Source organism: Serinus canaria, chromosome 9, assembly GCF_022539315.1.
Source record: "Serinus canaria isolate serCan28SL12 chromosome 9, serCan2020, whole genome shotgun sequence".
In the NCBI taxonomy this organism is placed as follows: Eukaryota; Metazoa; Chordata; class Aves; order Passeriformes; family Fringillidae; genus Serinus; species Serinus canaria.
This window is the reverse complement of record NC_066323.1, coordinates 24,127,976-24,148,563: the sequence shown is the minus strand read 5'-3', so window position 1 is coordinate 24,148,563 and position 20,588 is coordinate 24,127,976. Positions and strand designations below refer to the sequence as shown.

At 38.7% G+C, this 20,588-nt stretch overlaps 1 protein-coding gene across 10 annotated transcripts in view; it reads left to right on the top strand.

The window, feature by feature from the left end:
* The window catches only part of PIK3CB (phosphatidylinositol-4,5-bisphosphate 3-kinase catalytic subunit beta), an 89,289-nt gene that overhangs the window by 47,574 nt on the left and 21,127 nt on the right, over positions 1-20,588 (top strand). For 7 of the 10 annotated variants that reach the window (XR_007778275.1, XM_018924529.3, XM_018924527.3 and 4 more), the window contains 10 exons: positions 5,463-5,648; positions 6,676-6,901; positions 8,855-9,078; positions 11,747-11,929; positions 12,182-12,349; positions 12,815-12,892; positions 15,469-15,720; positions 16,038-16,134; positions 16,925-17,055; positions 19,980-20,033. Coding sequence is in view for 9 of the 10 variants with exons in the window: in XM_018924529.3 (XP_018780074.1) it covers positions 5,496-5,648; positions 6,676-6,901; positions 8,855-9,078; positions 11,747-11,929; positions 12,182-12,349; positions 12,815-12,892; positions 15,469-15,720; positions 16,038-16,134; positions 16,925-17,055; positions 19,980-20,033 (1,566 nt within the window). In the remaining variant the exon portion in view is untranslated. Of the gene's footprint in view, positions 1-4,524; positions 4,670-5,462; positions 5,649-6,675; positions 6,902-8,854; positions 9,079-11,746; positions 11,930-12,181; positions 12,350-12,814; positions 12,893-15,468; positions 15,721-16,037; positions 16,135-16,924; positions 17,056-19,979; positions 20,034-20,588 lie in introns of all 10 variants that reach the window. The other 3 variants (XM_050978140.1, XM_050978141.1, XM_050978142.1) reach the window with 1 other exon arrangement.

The following is a 20,588-nucleotide window of genomic DNA, read 5'->3' as shown; positions in this document are numbered from 1 at the left end:
AAATATTTCATTTATAGCTTGCTCATCCTTTTATAGTACTAGATGTTTACATGGTTAGAAAAACGATCACAATGGTTGTGTTGTGTAAGTGCTCAGTGTTTCTCCTACTTAGACTACGTGATGTGCTGCTGCCGTTTCATAGAAAAAAAAGGCTGTGGTCAGATTGTCATCTCGTCTGTTCTGCACAGTGAGATACTGTTCAAACACTGTTCTTGTGTGTCTGCATGGGCTGGCCCTTTTCACTACTGCAAGACTTCTGGGTTTTTTTAGCCCCTTGACTGCCACATGACAGAGCAAGCAGTAGATAAAGAGCTGTATTGATCACAGTAATGATTGTCTTGAATGTGGTGCTCAGCAGTTGTAACAACATATTACATAAAGCAAAAATCTGGATAAGCAGAGTGCCCTCAGTTTTTGCATATCCAAAACAAGTTTGCTTCTGATACCTGTCCTTTATGTAAATATTCATAGGTTTAGTGAAAAAGAAGAGTAAATCCAACTTTATATTTAACTTGAAGAGCTGTAGATATTTATGTGCCTTTAAAATGCACCCGTGTTTTGGAGATAGGTGGTGTAAAAGAAACTTACTTCTTATGGAAAGTTACTTTTCAATATATGAATGATCCTCCCCTCCAACTTTTTGCCATCTCTTTGAGATGATAGCATACTGATTTCATCCTGAGAGAACTGACCACATTTCAGGGCTGGGTGACATCATTTCAGATGGAAGATAGTTCTTCTAAAGACTTTTCCAAAGACTTGACGCTCAGGAGAATAAATACTCTGAGAGATAACAGGGCATCAAAATTTTCCTCTGACACTGCATTATGTGTACATTTATAATTACCACTTTCTTTGCAGCTACTTTTACTTGTGTTTGATTAGTATTCTTCTCTATTATAATTCAAGATAAAACATTGAACGTTGCATTGGATTTTATTTTGGTGTTCTTTTAACAACAGAAAAACAGATCTCAGAGGATGAGTGATAGGGGATTTGTGGTGAGTTCAGAAGTAAAGGATTTGATGACACAATGTGAGTTTTCATAATTGCTGCATTCTTCAGAAAGTTGGTTTTAGAAGAACTTATCTGATGCAGATAAATGTTGAGTGTGGATGACAAAGTGGATTTCGTACTTTTAAATGTCTAAGTCTTTTGCTGATATGATAAATTATTTTCACATGAGTGTTCATTGCATTGTTATTTCATATCTCATTTTTTGCAGTGCTCCAGACAGGCTCTCTGTGAGCATGTTCTTGGGCAGCTCTTAATTTCAGGGTAACCTTACAAACTCCCTCCCATGCTTGTCCTTTGTATCTCCTTGGTCAGCACTGCTTGATATTTGCACCTCCTGGATTTAACTCCTGCAGATGTGCAAGTTAACTACTCAGCCCAGGTACAATTGATTTAACTCCTGCAGATGTGCAAGTTAACTACCCAGCCCAGGTACAATTGATTAAATTCCTGTACATGTGCAAGTTAACTACTCAGCCCAGGTACAATTGATTTAACTCCTGCAGATGTGCAAGTTAACTACCCAGCCCAGGTACAATTGATTAAATTCCTGTACATGTGCAAGTTAACTACCCAGCCCAGGTACAACTGACTTTTCCAGCTCTGGCTGCAGTGGTGGGAAGCCCTTGGAGCTGGGTGGTCCTGGGCTCTCAGCAATGTCCTGAAGGAGTCACAATGGATTTGAGTTTGGCACAAGATAGTCTTGCCTGCCTTCAGGAAAATCGGTGGGTGGTTTAGAAAGAGAGCACAGCCTCAATGTGTAACCACAGCCTCTGAAATCCTACTGATCCTTTGGTCTGAAGAATTAGTCTGAAACTCCTGGGGATGATCTGGATGTCTGGGTTTTGTTAACTGGTCCTGTGCAATGCTCCAGTGGTTCTGCTGGTGGCCAACACTTGCTGGAAGTGTTGCCTGCATTTTTTTTTCTACACTATTTTTGTACCTGCTCTGTATAACCTGGACATATGATTTTGGTTCTGTTTTGGTTAGGGGGAAAACATGAGGGGGCTGCAATTCACATAACCATATCTGCAGCTTACTTTTGACTGCGTCTGTCGTTAAAGTATTCTAGAAATGAATAAGCAATGAAGAAGCAGCCTGCTTCTACCAGCCTGCTTCTGGTAGCTCTTTTTTCTCTTTGTTGTTTTTTTTCCTTTCCAAGTGGTCTTGTTGATTAAATGAGGAGATGCGCTTTTGTTGGGAGGTGAGGGGAAAGACTGTAAGATCTCCTGGCTTCTGGAATGAGGCTCTTAGCATCAGAACAAATTCTTTTGTCTGCCTAGAGATGGAAAGTCCTTTAAAAACCACAACAGCAACACCCAATTGAGAAATCCTGTTTTAGGGCTTCTTCTTTGTATGCATTAAATAAATAAATACCAAGATGAGTGATAAATTTCCTTCCTCTGCAGATGTTCTACTCATCCGTGTTCCATTTCTTTCCATTAGTGTAAGCAGCTCTGGGAGAACTGCTGGTATATTAAAATACAAATTGATTAGGAGGGAGAGTGTGTGGGTACACACATATCTATGAATCTGAAATTTGCAGGTTAAAGCTTAGAGAAAATTTACACTTACATGGAAAGGTTTGAATGCTGTCTGTCAGTGCTACCTGTACCTTAGAAAATCATTTTGTATTGGGTTTTGCTCCTGTGAAATTCAAAGTCATTGATTAGACACTTGAGGAGCCAAGGTTAAGTGCTGGTTTAATTGCTTCCTTCTTTTGTAAGTGAGGTTGTTCTTACTGTGACAGTGGGCAGGAATAGCTATGAGGTTAGCAGCCTGAAATAGCTTTTTATTATTATTTGAATTGTTGTTTTTTTCCTTTAGCTGGAAGTTGTTTAAAATGTCTCTGGTGCTGTTACTCCTAATCCAGATGGCTTTTTGCCTTTGTTTCAGTTCCTAGATGTGATATTGAGAGTTAGTCACCACACATGTCCCAGCTGGGGCTGTGACTCATCCCCAGAGCTGCTGTGGGTTGGCAATCTTGAGTTTCTCAGGATAAAACCTGGTTCTCTCTCGCCCTGTGATGTCAGCTCTTGGGGCAGAAGGGGTGCTGGCTGCAAAGCACACTGACCTGCTTCCTTGAGGAAGGAAATGTTAAGTAAGTGCCTGAAGGAAAGAATAGCTCCTCAGCATGCTCAGATTGGTCAGATGGCTTCTCTTCCCTTTTTAACTGAAAATGCAAATGGAATTTTAAAAGATTCTGATGTCTGTGCTGGAAATCTGTCATTATAAACAAGTATCTTACAAGAACTTTATAACTCTGTGTTGTGGTGTTTGGGCTCCAGGATATGGAGCAGCATTTTTAAGACTTGTTTCTTTGAAGATTTTAAACTCTTGTTCATGCACTAAAGTGGTTTCAACAACTGCAACTGTGAAAAACATCTGAAAGAGGATGAAAACAGAAAAGGTACACTGAATTAAAAGAGGAATCAACTGTATACAAAATAGCTACATAAACCAGATTTTCTTGCTGCTGTACCCACCCAAGTAACACTTTGTATTGGAAATACCTCTTTATTTTACCCTCATGACCACAGAAAATAACTGCAAATGTGTGCATCCAAATATGAAAAATGTACAGTATTAGTATTTTTCACTGACTGCTAATTTCAGTTACAACAGAATTGCAGCTAGCATTTTATGAGTACCAGTAACTGGATGGAGGAAAATAAATAGTATCCCATTAAAGTAGCAGCTTGTGAAAAATATACTGGTTGGTAATGAGGAATTAGACATTTTGTCTGGGTTTGGTTTTTGGGTAGATGCTGTGTTATTCCAATAATGTAGTCTGTGCTGGGTGTAATGATGGGGTAACATTTCATTTTTTTCTTTTAGACAGCTCAGAGCTCACACACCATGCTAAACTTTGCATGTCCAATGATGAATGGATGGATTTGTAAACTGTTGTAATTCATATAAAATACCTTCATGTCTGATTTGTTATTTTTACCATACTACCACCTCTAATTACTTCTGCTTTAGTTTGATCTATTCAGTGTAGTGGATTTTTTTTTGGGATGAAAATGTGGACATAATGGTGGTAAAACTATTTTTTGATAGTGATGATGGTAGAAGCTTCCTAATTATTGCTTCTAATGAGAAAAAAAATGTTTTTTCCTTATGTACTTATGCTTTCTGGAATGTAAAAGTGTTTTATTTGGCATTAATGAAAACTCTGCTATATTTTATCTAGTACAAGTGAAATGTGAAGTGATCCATGCATTAATGTGGTTACAAGATGTGTTTGCAGCTTGTGCTGGTCCTCACAGCTTTGCTAAGGCCAGGTAGAATGGTGCTGGAATGATCTGGGTTTTGTTTTTCAGTGTATTTATGTGGCAGTTGGAGTGGGATGGAGTGTGTTGTCAAATACCTGAGGCAGCTTTGAAGTGGCAAGTTGATTTTTGTGCTGCTGGCATCATGTGTTATCCATTGTGGAGAAGGGAAGGACTAACTGAGATATGGGAAAGCTGCAAGTGGAGTTGAACATTCTGACACTTTCTTTTACAGAGGGTGGTTTCCCACATCTTGTGCTGTCCAACAAGAATTCAAAAGATGGAGGGGTAACTTGTCTATTGAAGTGCCTTATTGTAGTGTTTTCCAAGGCTTCCCATCCCTTTGGCAGCTGAGGAGCATTGTCTGTATGAGGAGGAAGGTAAATGATTCAGTGAGCCATGGCTGAAGGGAAAACTCAACTTTAGAGAGTGGTAATGACAAAAGAAGACTTGGAAAGTCAGAAAAACCAGTGGTAGCCCTCAGAGTAAGTAGGAATGTGCTGAAGCACAGAGTGAGCTGCAGGAGATCATGGGCAGGGTTTCCTCCTACCCTGCAGGGATACAGTTCCCACCATGGGTGGAGTTCAGTGATCGTTCTCTAGGGGTGAAAACAAATTGAGCTAAGTGTCTTCAGAGGAAAATGGCACTTTCTAGTAGTGTAGTGCGTAGTTATGTCAAAGAAACTTTTCCTGCTGTTAATACAGACTTTCAAGTTGAAGGTCACTGGCCACATTCATGGACAACTAAGAGGAAATTTGTAGAAAATAAAATAATGAAACTGATAATGAGTTTTCTTGTGAAATATTGCCACTCTTCATCCATGAAGTTTATTTTGGTTGTGTTTTACACAGGTAAAGTTTTAGAGAGAACTTGAAATTAATTTCTAACTTTATTTCAGCTAACCTCTAATTAGTTTTTTCTCTTATTACTTAGTTTTAATGATATAAACATCTCAACATAAATGCTTTGCTAGGCAAATACTTTTATTATATTAAATAACATTAACGAGTAAAAATATGCTTATGTGTTTGTAATACTGGCATTTGAGACCTCAGAGTTGTAAGCTGAGCTGTACAAAGCAGGCTTATGTAAACCTTCCAAAGACTTTAAAATGTGTGTCTAATTATAGAAGGTTAAGTATACTGAATTTTAGGGTTTTTTTTTTTCCCTAAGGCCATGTGGTTATGATATTATTGAGATTCCATAATGCCTCCTGCCGTGACAGACAGCCTTGACATCTGGGCAGTGGATTCACAGATTGGTGCTGATGGCTCAATATCTGTGGACTTCCTGTTGCCCACTGGAATCTACATCAACCTGGATGTCCCTCGAGATGCTACCATATCTCAGATTAAACAGGTAACACCAAATGGGCAGTTAGCTGAGGTTTGGAATGAGGGCTGGTTCTGATTTTGACGTGTCCTCTGGCAAATCAAGTCATGAATTTTAGCAGGCATAGGAATGAGGTACTGAAGGCACGTGCCCAGCAGACTGATGATAAAGAAGTGTGTCTGGGGGGGTTAGCACTGGGTTTGGGCAGATGGCAAGGTTTGGAAAGTGGCTTCTTGCTGATAGTTACAGTTCAGCAGAGGTTATTCTAATAGCTCTATATTAATACTGTACTGCCGCTCTGAACCTTTTTCTAGCACATTGGCAATCCACTGTTTGCTGATCTAACATTTCCCTGATTAGATGTGTAGTGCAGAAGTCACAGATTGGCCTCCTGCTTCTGTTGACTGGCACCAAAGATAATTGCTTCAAAAACTGTCTGCCTCTTCTTAAAGGTTTTGTACAAATTGGAGCATCACTTCAAACATGATGGAGTGTCCAAACAAAGGGAAGGGGAGAATGTAAGGAAGTGACCACAGACACTAAAAGGCGATCTACTGACCTTTAATCAGATAATGGCCATGAGAGGACATTGCCTAATTCCTCAGTAACTTTCCCAGTGAATGAATTACAGCACACACTAACCTACTCCTAATATATCAAGTGATTTCAAGTGATAAAGATTTTGAAAACAAATGTGTAAGTGGCAGCAATAAGGGATTGGAAGTAAACTGTCTGGTTTCCTTGCTGCTTGTGGCACAGGAGAACTTGACATGCCATAAATATATATTGTTGATGTTTAGCTGTTTTCCAAAGAGAAGGAATGCTGATGCTAACTACAGAGGTCTGTCCTGAAAATCACTCAGGTTGGAGACTAGAAGTGAGACAAAGTAAATTTACAATGATTTAGAGTGGTAAAATTTAAACAAGTTAGCAAACATGTTTCTTTTCTGTTTTTTGGGGAACATAAATGGAAATGAATGTTACCTTCAATGCCTTATGTCCCTATTTTATGGTTTTGGGGTTTTTTTCATTTATTTCTTTGTTTTCATTGCAGCTGTTATGGAAGCAGGCACATTCCTACCCACTGTTTCATCTCCTCATGGAGATTGACTCTTACATGTTCTCATGTGTGAATCAGACTGCTGTACATGAAGAATTAGAGGATGAAACACGGAGACTTTGTGATGTTAGACCCTTTCTTCCTGTCCTTAAACTAGTGACAAGGAACTGTGATCCAGGAGAAAAGTTGGATTCTAAAATAGGTGTCCTTATAGGCAAAGGTAATTCCATTTAATTTTTTTGAAACATGAGGTTAAACTTTGTTGTGTATGAGGATCTTAATTGGGCAGTAGGAGTGGATTTAAAGAAAAAACTATTAAAGATTCAGTATTTCCCTTTGTCAAACAAATACTGTTATAATTGGAAAGAATTTAAATACTCAACATGAAACACATGCAAGTTATTTAAAGCTACTTTCTGTATTGCATTTCAGCATTGTATTACTGCATCAATCAGGAACAAATTTTATTCTGTAGATGAGGAGAAAATATATATTATTATTAGGTGAAGAACAGCATAATCCTTGATCAGTGTTATGATAAATAACCTACCAGGAAACAGGATACTCAGAAGGAACTAGAAATTATGATGATTTTATTATACATGGTGTCTGAGTTGGTTAACAATGATTCTTGGGTTTGCTCTCAATTGTGACACTAATTTTCATCAAACAATGAAAAGCTATTTTTAAAGGTTTCACAGTAACTTATTCTTGATGTTTTTTCAGAATTTTCAGCTTTTAAATCTACTCTGCTTGGTTATACAATCAAGATTGACAGGGTCACATGAGGTCATACCTCTTGTTTTAAAACAATGAGCCATTGTTAGGTCTCTTATAAAGACTGCAGGTTTTGTTTAGATTTCAGCAGTACACTGTCTGCCTATTTGTTAGAGCTGACAATGGGAACAGTTGGTCAGTTTAACCATTCAGACAGATCCTGACAGATTCAGAGAGATTCACATTCTGTGATTGAATATTTGGTTTATCAGAGTTGTGTGAGACCCTGCTTTAAGCAGCCCCTATTCTGTACCTTGGCAGGGGAAAATATGTGTTCCTGTCTGAGCTTCTAAACTTAGTGCTTTGTTCTCAGAAGGTGCTGGGTGCTTTGTGTGATTTGGACCATGTCCCTCAAAGTTCACCAGTAAAGATAAAGACACTTGCAGGCCCTACATATTCTGAAGTACCAAAAAGTCAGAGCTTTCCATTATATCATAGGAACATGGGATGGTTTGGGTTGAAAGGGACCTTTTAAAGGTCATCTCGTTCCACTGCCCTGCTGTGGGCAGGTACATGTTTAACTGGACCAGGTTGCTCAGAGCCTGTCCAGTCTGACCTTGACTGTGTCTAGTATGAGGCATCCACCACCTCTCTGGGCACCTGGTGCCAGTGTCTCACCACCCTCCTTGTAAAAAATTTCCTCTTTACATAGAATCTAAATCTACCCTCTTTTAATTTAAGAACTTCCCAGAGCTTTTCTCCAGGCTCTCTCAGCCCGTCTCCATTGCAGAGGTGCTCCAGCCCTCTGAGCCTCTTTGTGGCCTCCTCTGGAGTCTTCCCAGCAGGTCTTCTGATGTCACTCATTCACAGAAAGCCACCAAGCTGGTCAGGCAGGACTTGCCCTGTGTATTTGTCCTTTGCATGTTTTGGAAAAGGAACTTAACTGGTCTTGGATTGTTAGAAATTTCAGTCATGTCATTTTGACTTGAGTAGAGGATTTTCTTTTTTGACTTTTAAACAAAATTTAAAAGGATATAATCTTTCTGGGCAATTAAAGAAATCCTGTAGTTTGAAAGCACTTCTGCTCTGTAGTCTTTATGATGCATTTACTGTCCTTTTTAAAATTTGCTCTTGTGAGGAGAGACTTAAAACTTTCCAGAGTACTTTGAATTCAGGGTAAGATTGGATTTTCCGCTTCATAGTACCTAGGAGATACATTGGTTCTCGTTTAAAATAAAAACTCATGCCAGGTTGCATGGGAGTTGTGCAAGTAACTTTGGAAGAACACTGCTGTACAGGACAATGCAGAACCCAGCTCAGCTTTGAGCATCCATTTTGGATGGGATGTCTGAAGGAAACCACCTGTGTCACCTTAACTTAAAGATAGCAACAGTTTAAATGGGATGGGCAGTATTTTTACAGCTGTGTATCCTTTTGCTTCCTTGAATTATTTCAGGTCTCCATGAGTTTGATGCCTTACAAGATCCTGAAGTGAATGACTTTCGAGCTAAAATGAGGAGAATCAGTGAGGAAAAGATTCAGTCACTTGTGGGTCTCTCCTGGATGGACTGGTTGAAGCACACTTACCCACCAGAGCAGGAGCCTGTTATCCCAGAGAGCTTCCAAGATAAGCTCTACAGTGGAAACCTTGTAGTGGCTGTTCATTTTGATAACTGCCAGGTAGGAATGATTGTTTATGTTTCATGAGCTGTTCTCGATCCAGGTCTGAATTGGCGTGGATTGCTGAAGGATAGAAATGAAATAGAATACTTACATTATTGTGTTTGCAAAGTTTTCAGCAGGATCCTTGACTCTTGAAAGAAAGCAAGGATGTGAGCCCACGGTTGAGAATTGAACTTTTAAAGTCTAATTACAGTTCAGCTTCTAGAGGCAAAATGTACAACTTGTATCTTCTGTATAACTTCACATTTATTTAAATGTAAAGCATAGTTCACAGTTGTCAGGAGGTGTTTTCCCAACTGTTCCTGTGTTGCTTCACTTACATTCAGTTTTAAGCTCAGTTCATCAGAGATTGCTGGTAATTGGTAGGCACCATATTCAGCACACTTGTCTCTGTGTGTGACTCACTGAACATCTTTGAGGATCTGCTAATTAGATTGAGAAATAATTTTAAAAAATTAAGAAAGAAGAATCAGTATTCCATTTACTAGAAATGCACGTAGAAAACCAAACCACTGAGACTTAGAGTTAGCTTTTCATTAAGGCTAGCAAAACCATAGTTTCTTTTTAAAATAAAACCCCCTTTAGTTTCTACCAGGAAAACCTGAAATGTTTTAGCATGAGTTTTTATGGTGTTGCAGTAGCTCTGACTGTGCTTGAATCCAGTATTCCCATCACCCATTTTTTTACTCTGTTCTTTTGGATAATCATGAATGGATCAGCATTGGTAACCTTTAAAATTTTACAAGTGTGTAAATGCATCAGGCTAGATTTGGTGTCCATTTTGACCCAAGTGTGAGAGGCTGATTTTCTAATGATTCAGATTATTTTAGTTACAAAGCTGAATTCTTTCTAGCACTATCCTTTTAAACTTTAAAGGTTTAAAGTGGTGCCCACAGCTGCCTCTGGAGACACTACATGTAGAGGTGAAAGTTAAATTTGGTCACCAGTAACCCCAGCTGATGTTGGATAGGTGTTTTATGATAAAAAATTTTCCAGTCCTCTTCAGCTTAACAGAGAATTTGTGTTGTCCAGGAGTGAGATTATCTTCAGCCCTTGATTAAATACTACATCTATATGCCTATGCTGACAGGACAAAAGCAGTGCAAAAGTTCTTGCTTGTGCAGAATGTATTTGCTTGCCACTATAATAGCTTAGGCTGCTGACATTTCAAATGTTTCAAATGCTTCTGCTGCCAGCTCTGACCTTCAGAGCTATTAACAGTTCAAATCTGAGCTGCTTTTTAGAGCAAACTTCCAGACTTTACTGCTTGCACTGAGCACTGGAGTCATCCCAGGAGAGTAAAAGAGGAAGGTGTGGGGACTGTTCTGTCATTTCTTGCAGCTGCAAGATTGAGAGAAGGAAATACTGAAGTAGTTTTTGTCTGGAAGGTGTGGGTGAACTGTAAGGATTTCATGGTTGTCTCTGGAGCAGGAGAGACTGCTCCCCATCTCCATGGCATGTCTGTGAAGATCATCTGGGGAGCAAGGCAGCTGTTAGAGAGCACCAGCTTCCTGTGAAGAAAAACTGTTATTCCCTGTCTGCCACTAGCAGTTATGGCAGGAGGAGAAAGCCTTCACACTGGGACAGCTTTCTGAAAGGGGGAAGCTGTTGTGAACCAGGCAGAAACTGAGAAAACACAGAATTAGTTTGCTGTGACTCTGCAGAGTTTGCTTGTTCCATTGGGAACTTGGCTCCTTACCAGTCTATATAAACAAAGCAGAAGTCAAAAGAATCTAAGCAGACAACATTGCACATTTGTCAATAACTGGGTTTAGGGTACTCACATCTTCAGAATTGGGCATGTAAATAAAAAATAAAAAAACTTGAAAAAAATAAAACAACAAAACCTCAGTACCTCCTGAATCAACCTTTGCAAATAAATCTGCACAAAGAGTAATGTGGTAGCTGAAGGGAGATGAAAGATTTCACAGATCATGTACTTTAGGAACTTGAAATTAATTTAAACCTCCTTTTTAATTTACAAAAGAAAGTACCTTCTTACCTTTATCTTTTTAGAACACATTAAAATTAGAGATACTTTGGAAATAGGTTGATAGCCTCTAAGGGGTTTAATTAAAAACTTTCTTTTAAAAATGCAGTATTTCCACATTGCGTTCAGAATGCTACAGGTATTGGCCAACTACTCCTCTTTTCTGCTCTCCTCCCCACCTGGTGGTGGTTTTTTACATAAATTATATTCGCAATTTCTTCTGCTTTCTTACTTGAAGCTTTTTCTTCTGAGTTCAGTGATCCTTAGAAAGAGGATAACTTGCTAGTGGCCAGAAACTTGAAACATTAACACATCTAGTACTGCTAAATACTATGAAATGCATCATGACTTGCTGTTTCACTCATTCAGCATTCCAAAATACAGTCTTCTAGATAATACATTGCTCTAGAAGTCTTTAAATCACTGCTAAATCAAATAAAGGCCTATGTTTTTTAAAGTACTTCTGATAATATAAAACTTTGGGAATTAACATCTTGCAGCTTTTAGGGTATGTGTGATTTCGATTGCCCTAAACATACAGACTCTAACTGCTAAAATAGTTTGGATTTAACAGTTATTATTTCTACCTGTTTTACTATGTGTGCTACAATTTCAACCCTGTGTGTCTGCCTAAGACAAGTTTGATCTTCATTATTCCTGCTTGTGTTTTGTTAGGATGTATTTAGCTTCCAGGTGTCTCCTAACATGAATCCCATCAAGCTGAATGAGCTGGCAATCCGAAAACGTTTGACTATCCATGGAAAAGAAGATGAGGAAGTTGACCCTGCTGATTACGTGCTGCAAGTTAGTGGAAGGCTGGAATATGTCTTTGGTGATCACCCATTAATTCAGTTCCAGGTAGACAGAGTTTTTTGGAACTTGATGTAACAATTCCTTGCTGCCTTGGCCAAAGGTGCTTCCTCCCATCCCTCCTATCCCGTTACTGAACAGCAACATCCCCCTCCTTGTGCCTGCAGCCCTCTGCAGTTGTAGAACACATGAGCACCATTCCCTTTGTAGCTCTGGAATGAATTCTTTGTTTCTGTGGTTTGGAAGTTGCTGTAGGAATATTCTGCTGGCTGCTAACAATTGCTGTCCCTGGGCTTTCAGTATATCCGCAACTGTGTGATGAGCAGGACCCTTCCCCAGCTGACCCTGGTGGAGTGCTGCACCATAAAGAAGATGTGTGAGCAGGAGATGATTGCCATAGAAGCTGCCATAAACCGAAAATCCTCCAACCTTCCTCTTCCTCTGCCACCAAAAAAAAGAGCAACAACTGTGAGTTCGTGGGGAGAATGTCTGATGCCCAGAGGGAGCAGAGACTTGTGGCATATAAATCACAGTGCCTTGGGTTTGTGCTGTGACTGCTCTGCTCCAGTGGAGGTCACCTGGGTCAACTCAGAGCCTCCTCTTGCTTGGGAGATTTACCTCAGAGACATAAATGGGGACAGGTCTTTGCTCTCTTACACACTCTGGAGTTATTCAGAAATGAACAATAAATTTTGAATTGTCAGGATGTAGTAGATAGTGTATGTTCTCACCCTCAGCTCTCTTCCAGCTGAGTTTTTACTTTGTCTCCTCTTGTATGATGACCAATTTATCTTTGAAGATTTCAGATTTATATTTTTAACTGCACTTTTTTCCTTTGTATTTGATATTTTTGCTTAAAATGCTTGGCTTACAAAATAGGTCTCAATGTTACAATGGTGAAGAGTGAACTTGTATCTTTATTTCTCTTCTCAGAGTGTGTGGGATATTTCCAACCCTTTCAAGATTATTCTATTAAAGGGCAATAAACTAAACACAGAAGAAAATGCCAAAGTAAGTAACTGTGTCTGGTATCAGAAGATGTTCTGTTCATCGTTTTAATGATTTTAATGCTAAATGAACTCAACATCATACAGATTTCAGCATTTTTAATTATTCCCAATTGCATTGGTAGCATTGGTCAAAATCTGGCTTTATTTCTAAAATATTCCTTTATTGCCTGAAGCTAGATTTGTGCATTGGAACATTGCAATCATTGCAGTATGACATAAGTGTTCATTGGTATTTGATTTTTTTTAAACATGGTTTCTCTAATGTGCTGATAGTGGTGTGAAATGAGCTCATATTAAATAGATTGTCATAAACAGCTTACACAAGTAAATTAAATATTAAATATTTTAAAGTGCAACATGATATTTTTGTAGTCCTGAATATATTCTGTATGTCTAAACTTGGACTGTGTGATTCTATACAATCTGTCTTTTATTTTCTACACATGAGGAGCACAAAGAAAGAAAGCTGGAGTATCATTTCCTGTAAAAATATACATGACTGGGCTACTGACTGCTGTACAGACCACAAGTTGTTAACACGTGGGAATTTATTGCACAGCTACTTTAATGCCTTACAAAACACTTGCCTGTGAGGAAGAACAACATTAAACTCCTTTATTTTGTTCATAAATCAGTAAATTGTGTGGCCAATCCTGTAGAGAAGGAAAATACCTAGTTAACCATTGGTATTTGCTGTTCTCATGTTATATTCAGGATACTTGGTGCATTTTTTTCTTTCAAAACTGTTGTTACAACCTCCTTGTAAAATCAACAATCCTACATTTTTGGTCAACACCAAAAAGAAGTTCTACATTACAGATAAATGAGCCATAGTTACATTTTAATACCTGAGACACTGGGATTGTGGAAATTGATGGCTACAAAACCAGATGTTTCCCTCTTTTGTGTCTAAACCATTATTTAGCTAGTTCCAATATCTTCTTAGCCCTTTTCTTAGACCCTTAAGTGTTTAAAAGGAAAGATAAAAGAGCTGATGGATTCTGGAAGGAACATAGCTATCAGAAGTTTCTAGGGTGGGTTTTTTCATGCTTAGAAAAGTGACTTTTGGTTAATTTCAGTATGCTTTTAGGGGAAAAAACAATCAAAAGTATTTTCTAAGCTTGAGAAGAAACAGGAAAAACAGGCAGTTCTCTCATACTGCCACCTGTGGGCACCATCTAAATGTTATTTAGTATTTTGAATGCTTTTCAGTCTTGAAAAATTACAAGTCCTGTGGGTAACCTAGGATGAGAATGAATGCAGTGACCCTGCAAACCTGTGCATGTTTCCCTGCCTTGTCTGTCTACAGTGTTACAAAATTGTCACTCTTGAGAGTGTATTTGTTTTCCAGTCCTGATTCTAAGGCTGTTTAATTCAGTGCCATTGTTCCTTTAGCCCCACTGTGCTGTGGATAAGCCAATATTCATCCATTTCTGCTGAACCTACCACCAAGGTTCACAAATGCAGTGAAGTAGTGGGGAACAAAACATTTGTCAGCTGGTAGCACTGCCCCAGTGTGAGCTGAGTTTGGGACATCCACCTAGGGCACAAGTGACCTCACCCAGCAGTCCAACAGCCCATTTTCCAAGTATGTGACATTAAAAATGTTCTGTTCTTTTCTCTTGGTCTTTGGCCACCCAATCAGTACACACCATTTTATTCATAAAAGGGGCATGTCAGAATGGAAAGAAAAAATTTGGAGTTCAAACCCTTACATTAACAGGATCAGAAGTCATAGAATTAGAGAGGTGAATTATTTTTTTACCCAAAACCACTATCAAATTTAATATCTCTCTTTTTCCCTTGCAGTGCTCAGCAATAATATGATAGCTTAAAGGGAGTGTGGGGAAGGTTGATTCAGAAGCAGAGGGAATCTGAAACATCAGATCACTTTTTCACATTTAACACTGAGGATTTATTTTTGGTGTTAAGCCAAAAGATTGCATTTGTGGGTTTTTCTCTCTGTCTCTCTTATACTGACATTTTGGAAGGCCACCTGAAAGAAGTTGTCACATTTCACTCTGCAGTTTTCTGTGTATATATGTTGTGGAACAGAAATGTAGAAATGAAACAGAAAAATGAAGAAAGAACAGAAAAACATCTTAGCAGTGACATGTAATGAGTTTGATTTCAGAGCCAGTAACTCCAGCTTCTTTGTCTAGTTGTCCTTCTCCTTTCCTGACCCTTATTTTAATTGTTGAAGTTACCTGGTTTTGTTGGTTTCTGGGTACTAAAGACAAAACAAACCTTGGAAATCTTGCACATTGTTATTATTATTACAGGTGACTCCTGATGTTAGGGTCAGCAGTGTTCCCTCTATACATTTTTAGAAATAGTTGAAATAAAAAGTGAGTTTTTTCTTCAGCTGAAAAAAAACCCAAACATTTTTCATTTAGAAGCACAAATTGGTTCTACCTGGAGATTTTAATTTGTATTCAGAAAATCAGTCTTAACTTCTTCACTGTGCTTAGTTGTTTGTTTGATGGAATTAATATGTTTGTATGTTCTGTATATTATTCTTTGCAGAATTCTGTAGGTTCTGTGACAAGCTTAAAACCTCTCATTTCTTTATGGCAGGTTCATGTTAGGGCTGGTCTTTTCCATGGCACAGAGCTCCTTTGTAAAACAATTGTGAGCACAGAAATATCTGGGAGAAGTGACCACGTTTGGAATGAAGTGCTGGAGTTTGAAATCAATGTCTGTGATCTGCCAAGGATGGCAAGGCTCTGCTTTGCTGTTTATGCTGTCATGGATAAGATGAAAACTAAAAAGTCCACCAAGGCAATGAATCCTTCCAAATACCAAACCATTAGGAAAGCAGGAAAAGTGGTAATTATCTCATTTGTTTTTCTTGAGTGACCTCCTGATTATATCAAAATGAGCATCCGGAAATCTTTCCTTGTCCTCACTTTGGTGCTCAAGAATGCAAAATGAAAAGATATTAAAAGCACTGTATGTATTAAGAATTGCACGTCTTGGTGTGAAAACTTTTGATACTTCTCAGTGATTAATTTCTTTTTTGAAATGTATCACCATTTGAAAAAAATTCCAAGCCACCCTCTCAATTTTATGTATTTGCAGTGTTTTCTGTATAGTAACATTTGCTGGTATCTTCACTTCCATATAACAATTCTTTCCTTTGGCAGCATTATCCTGTAGCCTGGGTAAATACCATGGTGTTTGATTATAAAGGACACTTGAGGAATGGAGAACTGGTACTGCACAGCTGGTCATCATTTCCTGGTAAACCTCAGCTTTTCAGATTTGGACTTTGGGTGTGAGACAGAGTGGGATCCAATAGCAGAATATTTACTGTATGCATGTTCAGTTCTCCTGGAATAATCTCTTTATACTTGTAATTTTTATGTGGATATACATACAACATTTTAATCTCTTTCCTAAAAGTATTGTTTAGCAGGAAAGAGTAAGAGCAAGAAGTAGTGTTCTAAAAGTTTCTTCTGTTATGGAAGGAAAGCCACATAAAATAGATGCATGTTTATATCTGGTCTTACTTGCTTTGGGAGGTATAGTTTAGGTTTCATTTGGTCCCTGTGCCTTGCACCCAAATTGAATAGATCAGGTATAATGTAAGTGATAATATTTGCATCAGCAAAAGTTGTGAATTGGAACTTTGTCTTGCTCCCTGATATTGAGATCAGTTAGCTGGGAGTGTCTGGAGCCTCCTCACTCTGATGCCATCCTGAGGAACGCTGTCCCAGCCTGGCTGGCCTGAAGCTCTGCTCTCCATTTGATCCAGAGTGTGTGTCCTGCTTTGCAGAAGCTGCAGATCTTGCTGGGATTTGTTTCAGTGTAGGGATAGCTCAGCTTCCCTGGACTAGTATGTTTAAAGAAAACAGTTTCTCATGGGGTGATAATCTAACATTTGGGAATGCAGGGGGCAGTTTATGCTGGAAATACAGACCATTGCACTAGAAATGCTGTGCAGCAAAACATGCTCTGCCCATTTTATAAGGAAGTGATTTCTTACTGCATGCTGGCCCCTGTAATATTAACTGTTCTGTCTGTGTTTCAGATGAACTTGAAGAAATGTTGAATCCCATGGGAACCGTCCAGACCAACCCTTACACTGAAAATGCAACAGCTTTGCACATTAGATTTCAGGAATATTCAAAACAGCCTATTAATTACCCTCCCTTTGATAAGGTAAGGGATGACCTAAAGAGCAGTCATGAATGCTCATGTGGAAATAGCTGGTTTTTCTTTCCTTCCAACACTGCCTTTTCCAGTGAATTCCCCTTTTCCTGCCCTTTAGTCACTGTACTGCAGTTTGTTGAACTTGCACTGCATGAGTGGCAGTGCTTGACTTCAGGGTCTGTTTTGAAGATGTACACTTTTAAAAGTGGTCTGTACATGGTCTTTTGAAGGTCAAAAGCAAATCAGTTTCCCGTATGAATGATCTTACAAAAAGCTAAATTTATCTGCTGTTCTGGAAACCCTCAAACTGTTCTTGCCTGTGATCTATAAAGATCTGTTCTCTCTTGGTACAAATGTGTGTTAGGCACTCTTTGGGACGCTGCCCTGTGAGCTCAAGTCCTTTAAAGGATAAATGGACTCTTAAAACTGTGTGCAAAGGGATTTCTGAAGGTCTGCTCTTGGACTAAATCCACTGAAATGGCCCTGCAGTTTTCTACAGATGAAGATAAGAATCTGTCTAGAAAGGAAGTGTATATTTGGAATACACGTGGTTATTTCTGTAGTGTGAAGGATAGATGGAAAATTGTTTAGAAACTAGCAAAAAAAGCTAAGTCCTGGAAACAAGTAATGAAATAAGTCTTAAAACAGACAGCTAATGATATATTATAAAAGTCAGGCTTAACTCATGTACACACTAGTCTAAATTTTGATTTGGGGAAAGTCAGTAACAACCTAGAGAAATTGCTTTTTTTCCTTTTCGGAGGATTTTGCACCTTCAGGAGGCATGAACAAAAAGACTGAAATTACCAAGTTTTATCATCTTGTTCAAAGGCATATTTGGGATTTAAGGTTCATAAAAATGAAATCAAATAACAAGATAGAATTTCATTTGTTTCAGTTTGGGTTAATAGTGTTTCCCCTTCTTTTTGATTACAGTACTTTTTCTTTTATTCAAACAGCATTGGAAATGCAGTTAGAGCTAAACTGGTACTGACCAATTGCTGTTTATTTATGGCTGACCAGTTAATGCTTCATAGTGGACATATTTTATCCAGTGTTGGTATTGCTTTAAGTTTTTTACTCATTACACTTTATGGGTATTTAATTTTTAAAGCAAAAAATGAATGTCCATAATAGATAGACTAAGTAAAAGTGTGTCTCTTTAGCAATCACATATTTGTTCTGGCTCTGGTGTTTCTTTTCTTTGTCCCTGGAATACCAAGTTCTCAGGAAGTTAAAACTCTGGGCTGAACGCAGCCAATAGATTTTCCTGGGTGAGACAGTGTAGTGACATTAAGGTAGGGTCTAATGGTCTTCATCCCTTGTGACTTTCAGCTTCATTCAACTCAATCTCCTAAAGATTCTCTTGGTGAAGGTTCTGTTGAATGAGGAGTTATGTTGCAGCTGCTGGAATTACATCAGCTGAGGATCTGTCTCTCACAGCTGAGACTTGCTTGTTCTATGGCTGCTTCTCGTTTTCCCAGTGTTGTTGCTGGTTTCTGCCAAGAAAATAAAGAATGAGATGCCAGATTTGTGTTTTGAGAAACATGATGTGCAAAAGTAGATGGATCTTTTCAATCATCCCATCAACCTGCTTGCACAGCGAGCTGTGCAATGCTGCTTGCACAGCGAGGAGCTTTTGGGGGCTGAGGGAGCAAAAGAGCCTGGAGCAGGGATAAGAAACTTGTCTGAGACAAGAGCCATGTGTGGGGCTGGTCCATGGCCAGTGCTGCAGGCACATCATGGGGCTCGGGTTCACGCGAACAAAGCTGGACTTGCAAAGACTTTGAAATTTTATTTGCACACAGAGTAACTCTCAAAGCAGGGGGAGGAGAGAATCAAACATAGAATTAGGACACTGGTTTTGTTTATGCATGTTTTCACACACAGTATGTAAATAAGCTTTGTAGCCAAGTAGCAGATGTAATACATGATATTAATGAGAGTTTCATACAGAGAAAAGAAATAAAACAAGTTAGGATGCCTTTCTAGGGATTTTAGCTGCTGGGTATTTCTGCTCTGATTATTGCAGTCTTTTGTTGTTTCTCGTGTTGTCTGAGTAAACACAACACAAGTCTTGATGGACCTGTGACTCCCAGACCAGCTGGGGTGCTGTTGTATTCCTGGGTAACAGGAGAGGCAGAGCTCTCAGGGAAATGAGATGCTGGAGTTCCTTAGACTTTTTTCTTTATTGAGATTTTATTTCATTATTTGTTCCTCAAAGCAGCAGCATCTGACAGCTGTAGGCAGCCATACCTGGCCAACTCAGCATTGTAACACCTGGCTTGGTTGCAGTAATGTGCAGAATGCACTTTGAAGAACTGCATTTACTTCTAGACTTAATTCTCCATTATGGGTTATTGTGTGAACTTCAAAAACCAAGTCAGATGTTCAAAAGGGAAAAAAAGGAGAGGAGATCCAAAATCAAGAGAAGTACATGGACACACTGACTAAAATCATATGGGCAGTCTTAGAGCATGGTGAAAGGACTGGACTTGTGGATTCCTGCTGGGATTGAGGGCTATAAGCATAGATCCATGGGCATGGAAACAGTGCCCTTGGAAACTGCACAAGTAGAGCTGAGAAAGCAAAGGATAACTTAGAGTTGAGGAATTGATTTTCTGTGGTGAAAAAGAAGGAGGAAATGCAAAAACAGAAAGCAAGACGTTGTCAGGAGGGCTGTTTAATTTAGCCCAGGAGTAATGAAAAAGGAAATAATGGAGGTCATCCTAAGCACTGCTGTACCTGATCTCCCTAGTCCTGCAGGTGGGAAAGGGGACACTGAACACAAGTCCATGTTATACCACTGGATATACAAAACTACCGAAAAGATAGCAACATTTCCTTACCTGCTTCCTTTCTGTAATGCTTGTTCTACCAATGTGGTCAGATTTGGGGTTAAATCTAATGTATTTAAAACCAACTTCTTGCAGATACTTGAAAAGGCAGCTGAGATTGCAAGAAACAGTGACAATGCTGCAATGGCGGTGAGCATCATCTAAAGACTATTTTTAAATTATTTTCTGGGTTTATTTGGTTCTTATCTTCTGCATCAGTCCAGAAATAAATAAGTCAACTGCTCAAATAGCAATTCTACTGGCTCTGTTTTCTTATATAACTCACTTTGATGAACTGATTTAAAATTCAGATAGATATCTGCTTTTCCCAATATATTTTGGACTTTTCTATATTTTGTCAAAAAGTTTTACATACTCTGGATTTGGAAGACAGCTAAGATTTACATTAGAGCTGAAAAACAATTTAGGACTAGAAGACCAAGATAAATGTCTGTCTACTTTGCAAATGTGTTTTCTTATGATTGTTGCAAAAGTATTTTTTTATTGCTAATGAGAAGAAATTATTATTTATGTATCTAAATTTGCTCATTTGAAAAACAGAAGAAGAAAGTATATGCATCCTAAACAAGAGTGCTCCATGTTGGAGTTGGAAAACAGAAATATTGCCATCTAGCGTCCTTAACCCTAAAGTTGAGTTATTTTTTCAGGAAGTTCTGCACACTGCATTTGGAATCTGTTACTTAC